Below are 12057 nucleotides of genomic sequence, written 5' to 3' on the forward strand. Positions count from 1 at the left end.
TGCCTACAAATTTCATGATGTCCTTGTTTTTAGTATCTGAGTAGTATTCCATTGTGTGGCTGTACCACAGTCATTTTTTAAATGAATAATTTAAAAAGAAAACAAAGAGCCAGGCATGGTGGTGCACACCTGTAATCCTAGCACTCAGGAGGCGGAGGCAGGTGGATCTCTGTGAGTTCAAGGCCAGCCTGGTCTACAAAGTAAGTCCCCAGCCAAGGCTACACAGAAAACCCTGTCTCAAAAAACAAACGAGGACACAATTCCATGTACTTTACTTCCTTCTTTAGCTATTCTAGCCATTCCCAGCACCTTCTTAATCCAAAGTTCTGTTCCTCTCGTTGTCTGGGAAGAATAGCTAGTTTTCATATTATAAGCACTTCCCTCAACTCCTGTCCGATCGACTTCCTATTGTGCCTTTTTTGTTTTGTTTTGAGACAGGGTCTCTCTTTGTAGCCCTAGCTGTTCTGGAATTCCCTATGTAGACAAAGCTGGCCTTGAATTCACAGAGATCTGCCTGCCTTTGCCTCCCAAGTGCTAGGATTAAAGGTGTGTGCCACACCCAGCCCTATTTTCCTTTTTTAAAAATAAAATGTCAAGGATCTGGAGAGGTGGCTTTCTTGGAGTTTTAAGAACCCTGAGAGCAGCCTAGCATGGTGGCACACGCCTTTAATCCCAGTACTTGGGAGGCAGAAGCAGATCAATCTCTGTAAGTTTGAGGCCAGACTGGTCTAGAAAGTGAGTCTAGGACAGCCAAAGCTACATAGAAAAAAAACCTGTCTCAGAAACCCCCCCATCCACCCAAAAAAGAATCTTAAGTATTATTCCAAAGGACCCAGGTTCAGTTTCCAGCACCCACATGGTGGCTGAGGCATCTACCTCCATACCTCCAGTTCCAAGATATCAGATGTTACCTTCTGGATTTCAGGCACTACACACATGTGTTTCATAGACATACATGCACGCAAGACACTCATAAACAGACACTGTCACGTAAGCACATTACCCAAGGTGCTGAATTCTCAGCTGTCAAGAAGGATATAAAATCAAGCTTTGTCATGTATATAGTAGTAAGAAGAAAGTGTTTGTTAACTGTTTCTCTCTTCAATAAGCTATAAATCGTCAACCCTTAAAGAAATAGAAGATCTGAAGCTGGAGAACTTGACTCTACAAGAAAAAGTAGCCGTGGCTGAAAAACGTGTAGAAGATGTTGAACAGCAGATACTGACAGCCGAGAGCACAAATCAGGACTATGCAAGGTGAGCGCCACAAACGCCGCACTAGTTAGAAAAGAATTACAGTGTTTATTTATTTATTTTGAAACAGAGTCTTACTCTGTAGTCTTGGCTGGAACCTTCTGTGTAGAACAGGCTGGCCTCAAATGGAGATCCTCTCCCCTCTGTTGCTATTAAAGGCCAATCAGTTCCCAGACCCCATTAGAATTACAACTTTTAATAATTTCTTCTGTTGCTTCGTGGTGGTTGGTTGATTTGTTTATTTTCAAAAAGAAAAGGGTAAAACTTAAAATGACTGTCAGATGTTTAGTGGATTTTTCTTTCAAATCCAAGGATGCTTCTAGATTTACAGAACAGATCAACATTGAAAGAAGCAGAAATTAAAGAAATCACATCTTCGTTTCTTGAGAAAATAACAGATTTGCAAAATCAGCTCAGACAGCAAGATGAAGACTTTAGGAAGCAACTGGAAGATGAAGAAGCAAGGTAAGTCAGCCTTGACCTTGGGTGCCATGTAAGGCATTGGTTTTTCTAACAAATTGAAAAAGGATAATTCAATTTTTTAAATTTAATTTTCCCATGCAGAAAAGCAGAGAAAGAGAATACAGTGACAGAGTTAACCATGGAAAATGATAAATGGCGCCTAATGTATGAAGAACTGTATAACAAAACTAAACCTTTCCAGGTTTGTTGCTTATAATTAAACTTACTTGTGGACTGGAGAGATGGCCCTGTGGTTAAGCCATTACCTGCCCTTCCAGAGAGCCCAGGTTCAATTCCCAGCACCAGCATGGTACTCCCCAACTGGGTGTAACTCCAGTTCCAGGCTATCCAACACCCTTTTCAGGTCCTGTGGGCATGGTTGTACACAGACATACATGCAGGCAAAACATCCATACACATCACGTAAAATAAATTTAAATTAAACTCAGTTCCATCTATTTTAAGGATGTATTTCTTCCCTGTTAGTCTTGACTATGACTTGGTGCTTCCTCAGTAGCTCTTCACTATACATTCATGCTTACAGCCGTTTTCTATCTGGTAATGAGCTCAGTGGTAGAGTGTGCTTGACGTGTACAAGGCCCAAGCTTCAATGCCCAGTACAACACAAAACCAAAAGTAAAGTGACGAAAATGTGCAATTTATATTACTGCTTGTAATTTCTCCAACCAACTGACAAGTTTAGTGTACATAAAATTTTAGTGTAGTTGTATTTTTAAAATGCTTTCTATGCCAGGTATGGTAGTACACGCCTATAATCCCAGCAGAGGCAGGCAGAGCGCTGTGAGTTTGAGGCCAGCCTGGTCTACAAAGGGAGTCTAGGAGAGCCAAGGCTAAACAGAGAACACCTGTCTTGAAAACCCAAATATAAAAAATAAAACGCTTTCTACTTTCTTAAACTTAGTAGTCTTGAAGGCTCTCCTGATAGGAACATCAATCAATTACCTATTACTTTGATATGATCTATCACAGTATTTCTCAAGTTACTATGCTGAATTTTGTGTTATAGTTTGTCCTTTGGTTTTAGGATGGGGTATTATTACCCAAGCTGGATTGGTACTCACTGTGCCAAGCAGTCTGGCCTGGAATCTGAAGCCCTCCTTCTCCTGCTTCCCACATTCTAGCATTATGAATATCAGCTTCTATGCCTTCCTGACTGGTTCCTTGTGACCCCAGGTCGGCTTGAAACTCTGTGAGGCTAAGGATGGCCTTGAGTTCCTGATCCTCCTGCTTTTGCCTTCTGAATACTGAAATCATGGCCATAGACCATTACACATGAGAAAACCCTGATCTTTTTTTAAGAAAAAGGTGCCAGGAGCAATGGCACGGACCTTTAATCTCAGCACTCAGGAGGCAAAGGCAGACAGATCTCTTGAGTTTGAGGATAGCCAGGACAACATAAGGAGACCTTATCTGAAAACAAACAAGCCTACAAACCAATAACAACAACAACAACAACAACAAAAAAGATGGCTGGCTCTTTATTGCTTTTCTCAATGGCTATGATACTTAAGGTGAGAAATGCAAGGCTTAAAAGATTTTCTTAGAGAATTGATAGAGCCTTAAAGAAGAGTAAGAATACTGTATGTATTATTTTTATGCTTTATATGAAATTAGTAAGACTTAAAAGTATTGGCCAGGTATGGTCACAAATGCTTATAATACCAATGTGAGGCAGTAGAAATATATGCACATTTCTCTTTTCCAGCAACAACTGGATGCATTTGAAGCAGAGAAGCAGGCATTATTGAATGAACGTGGTGCAACTCAGGAACAGCTAAATAAAATAAGAGACTCATATGCAGAGCTACTGGGTCACCAGAATCTAAAGCAAAAAATCAAGCATGTTGTGAAATTGAAAGATGAAAACAGCCAACTCAAATCGGTTTGTAAAGTAACACTTGTATTCAGATGTAATAAAAACCCAAAAATTAAGCAGTTTATAGAGAATTTTATTTATTTTTTTTCTTCTAGAAGGTTAATGTATATTTTATTTTGGCATACTAAACAATGGGCTACATTACCTGACCATATGAGTATCTATTGTATGTTGATTTTGATTCTTCCTGGTATATATCCAGAAGCTATAAGATAGATCATATAGTAATTTTTTTAAAGATTTATTTACTTTTTATTATGTTTACAATACACCTGCAGGCCAGAAGAGGTCATGAGATCACATTGTAAATGGTTGTAAGCAACCATGTAGTTGCTGGGAATTGAACTCAGGACCTCTGGAAGAGCAGTCAGTGCACTGAACCTCTCAGCCATCTCTCCAACCTCATGTAGTAGTTTTTACTTGAGGGTTTTGTTTTGTTCCCAAGACAAGGTTTCTCTGTGTGGCCTTGGCTGTCCCGGACTTGCATTGTAGACCAGGCTGTCCACGAACTCACAGGGATCCACCTGCCTCTGCCTCCCAAGTGCTGGGATTAAAGGCGTACGCCACCACCGCCCAACTTCACTTGAATTTTTAAAGAACTTTGATATGGACTTGCATAGGTTGGTGAATAAGGCTGGCAGTCCTACCTTCAGGATAAGCCATGGCCCTCACAAATCACAAATCAAGTTTTGAGATTTGATGAGAAGGCAGTTCCACTGGCGGACAGGTCAGCAAAAAGGAAATCCATTTTGTCACTATACAATTGAGAGGACAGTGGGTAGGAGCCGTCTTGGGAAGAAATCTATTATTTAAGACTAAGCTGCCATGGAGGCCTGAGAATAGGAAATAATCACAGGTCGGGGCACCTGAATTTAGCCTGCCACACTGTTGCAAGGATGTGAGACAGCCCTGGGAAGAAATTGCCCACAAGCCATAGTACAGGCAGTAGAAGGCTCAGCTCAGTGAAGTGATAGGGAAGGTAGCAATGAGCCTAAGATCAGTGAGTAATGCATCTCTGGAGCTTCCTCTCTGAGTTCAGTTCTGCAGTCTGAGGACTCTGAAGGTTCAGTGATGTACTTGGCCTCCCTGGAGAGTTGTTGTGATCCCAGGAAGCTATTCTCATCTGTCTTACCCTTGGGCAGACTCTAAGCTAGTATTCTGCCACAGAAACTGAGGGCAGGGAATCATCTCTTAGTGCCATCTCCGCCCTTGGCGCTGCGGTTCTTAACAGCTTGCAGGGAAAGAGGGTGAGAAATAGCCTCTGTTTCTCTAACCTTTGTATCTCTTTAGAGTTATCGTTAAGAACTAGGTCAAGGATGAGCAAGTGCCCAGTGTTTCCAGCACTGCAAAAGTGCAGCTGAGCAAAAGAGATCTTGTACTCTTAATAAATTTGCCCACGGACATCACCTCAGCAAGTATGAGCTACTGGCAAAATGGGCTCTCCCTGTATAGGAGTCCTTGGGAGTTAGTTGTGGAAAAGGAAAGCCTGTGTTCTTGACTGTGCGGTTTCTCATGGGCAGGGAGGAAGCTCTTTGCTTTCCAACTCCAGACAGTTTGTGAGTCTTCATTGATAGCTTTTTCTTCTTTTGCTTTGGTGCTTTTAGGACCATTTCCAGAGGAAGAACAGAATTGCTTACCTTTTTATACTGTCTAGGAAGCCTGCCTGCAGACTTTAATGCAGCCAAATCAAAAGATGATTTGTGGGCAACTTATTTTTATCTCAATTTTGATCAGAATACTATACTCATAACTATAGAAGCACAAGAAAGGTTAAAATACTTTGTTTACTTTGCCACAGCAGTTTCAAATCGGTCTTAGTGAATGTGTAGTAGTTATTTTTGCCATTAGCTTTGATGCACTTTGTAGAATATGTCTCCAACAATAGTAACACATTTTACCACTGTACACTTTAGTGATTTGACTCTTCTTACTTAGGAGGTGTCAAAACTCCGATCTCAGCTTATTAAGAGGAAACAAAATGAGCTCAGACTCCAGGGAGAATTGAATAAAGCTCTGGGCATCAAACACTTTGACCCTTCCAAGGCTTTTCATCATGAATCTAAAGAGAATTTTCCTGTCAAGACCCCATTAAAAGAAGGTAATATTTTTAAAGTGTATTTATCCATCTGTCATTCTCTGTCCCCCCTCCTTCCCCCCCTTCACAGCAGTTGGTGACTTAACTTTTTTTATTTTTATTAACTATGAAACTGTTGATATCTTCTAATAAAGAAGAAACTCTTAGTGAGTTGATGTATGCAATGCTATTTCCTCCTCCCCTACTCTGCTTCTGTATATCCAGATCTCCTGTCCTTCAAGCTCCATTCAGATTCATCTTCCTTAAAGTCTTTTATTGCTCCTAACAGCAGCCCTTCTCCTTACACCCTCTGTGATGTCTTAGATCCATAATAATTTTTTACATTTCAATTTTAGAGAAACTCTTTTCTTTTCTTGGATCTTTGTATATCTTACAATTAAATCCTAATTGCTTGAAATAGTGAATATATGTGTATTATATGTATATGTTATATGTGTATAAATACATATATATATGTGTGTTGTGTGTGTTGTATATTATAATTATGGCACATTGTTTCTGTCTTTAAGAAGTTAGGTCTGGTTTTAGTTTATAATGACTTAGGAATTTGATTTGGCTTGGTTTTCAAGGATTTGAATCTATGCCCTTGAACATGTTAGGCAAGTGTTGTACCTGAGCTACATCCACAGCCTGGCTCATCGTTAATAAACAATACTTACAGCTCTTTGTCTTTTCAGGCAACACAAACTGCTGCTGAGTTCAGATGCAACATCAAGGATCATGGAAATATACATCTGAAATACCTCCGGAAGATTGCTCTCTTCACTATTCCTGATATTATGTTTATAGTATATATTATATAATATATTTAATTTCAACTGCCTATTCTTAGGTATACAAAAGGACATTCAGCATTTGTTATCAAAATGTCTTGACCTTTGATTTTCTATTGTTTATCTCCGTAATCTTGACCTTTATCTTCTCATTCTGAACCACCTTATTTGCTTTGCAGCTTACATTGCACTACAATCAAATTGACTTTTTTTAAAAATCAGTATTAAAATTTTCCCCTTATTCTGTATTTTCTCAATATTTTAGCTTGATTCTCGAGTTCTCTATTCTGGTGAAGAGCGGGAAGGCTTTGGCTGGCTCTTGTCTGTGCGCTGATTTTCTGATCATGTTCACTCTGGTTTCTGTCATCCGTCTCCTTTCAGTTCAAAGAGAAATAAGAGCACCTTATCTCCACAGTAATCTTGGTTTGCTTTTGTTTTTTAATCAAAATCACTGGATTATTTTAATTATTTCCAAATTCCTTGGCTTTATCCCAGTACTAACTAAAACATGTAGCTTGCCATATAAGCCTTTTTTTTTTTTTTAAGATTAGCCTGTTAGTTTTTAGATACATTGGAAATATGAATTGTGGGGGGTGGGTCTGAAACAGGGTTACTCTGTGTAGCCCTGGCTGTCCTAGAACTCCCACTGTAGAGTAGGCTGGCCTTAAATTAAGATATCTCCCTGTCCCATCTCCCAATTGCTAGGATTAAAGGCAAGCACCACCATGCCCAGGCTCAAGGAAATCTGAAAAACATTACAAAAAAGATTTTTAGAGAATGTGTCAGCCCAGTGTGGTGGTGCACACCTTTAATCTCAGCACTCAGCCAGGCGTGGTGGTGCACACCTTTAATGCCAGCACTTGTGTAGGAACCAGGCCCAACTGGACTGCCTGCCTGTCTTGCTGTTTCATGTCCTGTTTCTAGCAGCTTCCATGTCTGTGTCTATCTTGGTTAGCTAGTCATGTTTACTGCTCTGAGAACGCGCCCCTCCCTTACTCGAGACTTTTCCTCTTGTGTGCAATCACCTCTTGAGGGATTTCACCTGGGAGGAGGATTCCTGTTTTGCTACCTATAAGAAGGCTCTTTGGAACTCTGGAGAAGGAGAATAATAAACCGCTGCCGTGCTGCTGCTGCTGCTCTCTTAGCACGAAGGACCCGCTGTGTTAGTGTGTGTGTGTATATGTGTGTGTGCGTGCATGAGTTAAATCCGCAGTCCCTTGCCCTCGACTCGGTACCGCAGCAGCGCCACAACTTGGGAGGCAGAGGCACGTGGATCGCTGTGAGTTCGAGGCCAGCTTGGTCTCCAAAGCAAGTCCAGGACAGCCAAGGCTACACAGAGAAACCCAGTCTTGAAAAACAAACAAACAACAACAACAACAAAAACCACCAAAAAACAAAAAATCCCAGCACTCGAGGCAAAGGCAGGCAGATCTTGTGAGTTAGAGGCCAGCCAGGTCTACAAAAGGAGTTCAGGACAGTAAAGGCTATACAGGGAAACCCTGTCTCAAAAAACAAAAGAAAGAGAAAGAACTTGTCATCTGCATATCCTCCTAATGTGTGTGTAATATAAGTGTAATATAAAATAAAGTCATATAGAAACTCAAACACCCAACCAGTGATTCAATTTTTATATAATGAAGTTATAGTATTGCTTCTAAGATGTATTTAATTGTATCTACCTCCACCCTAATTTGTCCCCAGATTCATAAATAGTACCTTTTATTTCTTCTTTTAAAGATTTATTTATGCCAGGGGTAGTGGAACACGCCATTAATCCTAGTAGTCTGGAGGCAGAGGTAGATGGATAAGGTTGAGGCTAGCCTGGTCTACATACCAAGTCCTAGGCCAGCCAAGACTACATACTTATTTTTACATTGAAAAATCTATACTAGTCATTCTTCTGGTATTCCATAGAGATTTATAGCTTTTAGTCATAGTAACTATACACAGGGAAACACAGGACTCAGATCTTTTGTGGACCATGCTTCAGAATGACCATATCTACAAAGAATCATCTGCCTGCTGAAGATGAAGCTCAATGGGTAGGAGGACTGGTTAACAAACCAGGATCTGGTACATGCCTGACACCCCAGGTCTAAGGCAAGATGTGACAGGAAAGACAGCAAAGCCCAGGGTCAGGAAGGGACCTACCGCAAAGGAACAGATGGAGAGTGATGGAGGGTCCCACTTGATTTTCCCCGCTCCCCGAACACACCCACACTAAACAGAACTCTTAGACTTAATTTAGTTTAAGTGAAAATTTAGTAGTTCCAGTCCTTGACTCATGAGCAAATCATAACCAACTACCTAAGCATATGGTTTTATGCAGTCATACTATTCCAATTGCTCTTTGGCTTTGCTGACCTCTGTGAAAAACCAATCTTGCCTTTGGCAGTTGATTTTTATCCCTGGGCCCTGGCATCCTGGGATCTTTTCTTACCATTGCATTTAAGGTCCCAGGTCCAATGGCTAGCACTCTCAATTTCACATCTGTCTGGCCTCCAAAGAAGATTAGTCATGGAACTCTGCAAAGGACTGTGGGATACTATTATGATTTGGGTCTTAAAGTGTCCAGTGTCCCAAAGGATGTGTTGAAGTCTGTGGTATGGAGGGGGAAATGGAATCCTTTGAGGACCCTAGGGTGGAATTCTTAGGGAAAGATTAAGAGGTTTGTCACTGGGGGTGGGCTTTGATCTTCAAAAGTCTTTGCTATTTCCTACTGTTTCAGGGGTCTCTGTGCTCTCTCACAAAGTATAATTGGCAGAGCTTCAGTAGACCAGCAATTCCACCAAAGTTGCTGCTGGAACCTGGAACAGCAGCTGAAACCCAGAGCCTGGAAACTTTCTCTGGAGCAGTTCTCTCTTGGAGCATCTGGAAATGGAGCAATGAACAGCCAGACAATACCAAGACCCAAAAAACACCCAGCCTCCTGTTTTGGGTCCACATATCTATCTCTTCTCAGAGGCTGTACTGGCATGTGTTTCAGCTGGCAAAAACCAAGGCCCCGCCCCCACAAAGGGGTTCCTCTTCTAAGTGGATAAACATCACCTGTCCTCTCAAGTCTGTTGCCCATCCCATACTTGGGATCAAAACAAAAACATGTTTGCATCCACTACACACGGAGGCTAGATCAGACGTGACAGCATTCATCCCTCTCAGCATGCTGGATGCTGACGTTGATGCTGCATCCTTCATGTTCCAGCCCCAAGCTCTTTAGTTGCTGTTCCTCACTGCTGTCACTGCCCATTGCTGAAGTCATTTATAGAATGTGCCAAGGACCAGCGCTGCTTGTGGTTAAAGCATAGGATAACACACATTCAAAATGAGGTCCTAGAATCCAAAGTCCCAAGTTAAGCTTCTGGGTTTATCAGTTTTGTTCTTGGACACACCTAAAATTGCCAGCAGCAACAGCCACATTCAACATGACTCATATTCAAATAGTGAACACCTCTAGTCAGCATATTTGTAGCAAGATCACTAAAGCAGCTTTATTTTTATTTACGAGTGGTGTGTGTGTGTGTGTGTGTGTGTGTGTGTGTGTGGTGTGCTCTCATGCTTACTTGCCACGGCACACTTGGTGGAAGCCAGAGGATAATTTGTAGGAGTTGGTTCTCCAAGGTCTAACTCATGGGACATTGATGGAAAGCACCTTTACCCACTGAGTCTGTCTCACTAGCCCTTGCTTTGCTTTTAAGTGAGCAATGCTGTATGGAGATTCAAAGGGAAGATGGTTAGATTTCAGTCATTTCACTTGTACAACTTTGTGAGGCACAAAAAGTGTAAAAAGAAGAAATTAAGACATTGGTTTTTGGATTTAGAGTATCATAGTACCTTAAAGATAACCTTTTGAACTTACAAAACATATACACACCCTATAAAGGATAACATATTTTGACACTGTTTTTAGGACGAAGTGAGTTTAGATATTTGATTGTTTATTTATTTTATTACTTGGCTAATGGCTAATATCCTAGAAAATATTGACTGAATCTACACTTGTGACTTGAAGGATCCAAAATATAATACACTATTATTTTAAAATGTAGGTATAGCTATATATGTTGTGCACACCTGTAATTCCAGCTCTTGGGAGTCTGAGGCGGGAAGATGTAAGTTCATGGCCAGCTTGGCTTGCATTATAAAATAATAACTTAGATATAAACTACAGAAAGTAAATAAAGTAAAATAAACATTGTACCAATACAAACGGGTTCATTCCCTGAGATAGGCTTCACCTGTCAATCTCTACTGTTCTCTCTTTTTCTCTGTAAGTGCTCTATCTGCATGTGTACTTAGATGCCAGAACAGGGCATTAGATCCCAGGATAGATGGCTGTGAGGCCACCATGTGCTTGCTGGGAATTGAACTCAGGACCTCTGGGAAAGCAGACAGTGCTCTTAACCACTGAACCATGCCTCAAGTCCCTGCCTCTCCCCCCACCCCACCCCGACTCTTCTTCCAAAAAAACAAGATTATGCCTTTCATAAAGATTAAATTTTCACCTGTTTTTGAATCATATTCTCTGTGCCTAGCGTTATTCACTCAGAGAAATGATTTAGATTCATCCCTGTAGTTTATTTCTTTGTATTCTTAAGTCATATTCGCTGGTATGGGTAAACCAGAATTTGTTTATCCATTCATCTCTTGACAATTATTTGGTTTATTTGAGGTTTCCTGCCATTTTGAGCTAAGCGACAGTGCCTGTGAGATGGCTCAGTGCTTGCCACCAAGCCTGAGGACCCAAGTCCCCTCACCTAGACTACATAACAGAAGGAGAGAAGCAGCTCCTACAATTAACCTCCAATTTACACACACACACACACACACACACACACACACACACACACACACACACACGCATACATACATCCCTTCCCCACAGGAACATGCACACTTATAAAAAATAATAAATGGGTTTTTTTTGGGGGGGGTTGGTTGGTTTTTGTTTTGTTGTTGTTTTGATTTTTTTGTTTTGTTTTTGTTTTTGAGATAGGGTTTCTCCGTCTAGCCCTGGCTATCCTGGACTTGCTTTTGTAGGGAGTGGGTGGCATTAGTGGAGCAGTTGTTGGAGTGGGTACTGCCTTATTGGAGGAAGTGTGTGACTGAGGGTAAGCTTTGAGGTTTCTGAAGCTTACACCAGGCCCAGGGTCACTCTCTCTTCCTGCTGCCTGCTATCTAGCTGTCGAATTCTCAAGCTACTTCTCCAGCACCATGTCTACCATGCTGTTTCCTGCCATGATGATAAAGGACTCAACCCCTGAAACCATGAGCCAGCCCCAGTTAAATGTGGTCATGGTGTTTCTTCACAGCAGTAGAGCGCTGACTAAGACAGCCGTTCCTGTGCTTTCTTCTGAGATGTTCAGTAAAATTTTTGTCAATTAAAAAAAAAAAAGAATTGCCTTTTCATATTACTGAGTTACAGTTCTTTAAATAGTCTGAATATGTCTTTTCAGGTATATGTATTGAAATTATTTTTCCAATCTGTAGTTTACTTGAGTTTTATTTTATTAGTAGTCTCAGACTAAGCAAGAGGGCTTCACTTCGAGGAATTCCAATTCACCAATTAAAAAAATCAGG

The 12057-nt window shown here is 40.9% G+C and overlaps 1 protein-coding gene across 2 annotated transcripts in view; it reads left to right on the forward strand.

Moving 5' to 3' along the window:
- HMMR (hyaluronan mediated motility receptor) overlaps positions 1-6898 on the forward strand; it is a 29243-nt gene extending 22345 nt beyond the window's left edge. For both annotated transcript variants that reach the window (XM_084763845.1, XM_084763844.1), the window contains exons 13-18: positions 1110-1256; positions 1566-1718; positions 1818-1917; positions 3442-3618; positions 5548-5710; positions 6385-6898. In XM_084763845.1, coding sequence (XP_084619971.1) covers positions 1110-1256; positions 1566-1718; positions 1818-1917; positions 3442-3618; positions 5548-5710; positions 6385-6404 — 760 coding nt within the window. In that variant the 3' untranslated portion in view covers positions 6405-6898. The remainder of the gene's footprint in view (positions 1-1109; positions 1257-1565; positions 1719-1817; positions 1918-3441; positions 3619-5547; positions 5711-6384) is intronic.
- Positions 6899-12057: the final 5159 nt, after the last annotated feature.

This window comes from Acomys minous (assembly GCF_964271855.1).
Source record: "Acomys minous genome assembly, chromosome: 16".
NCBI classification, from domain to species: domain Eukaryota; kingdom Metazoa; phylum Chordata; class Mammalia; order Rodentia; family Muridae; genus Acomys; species Acomys minous.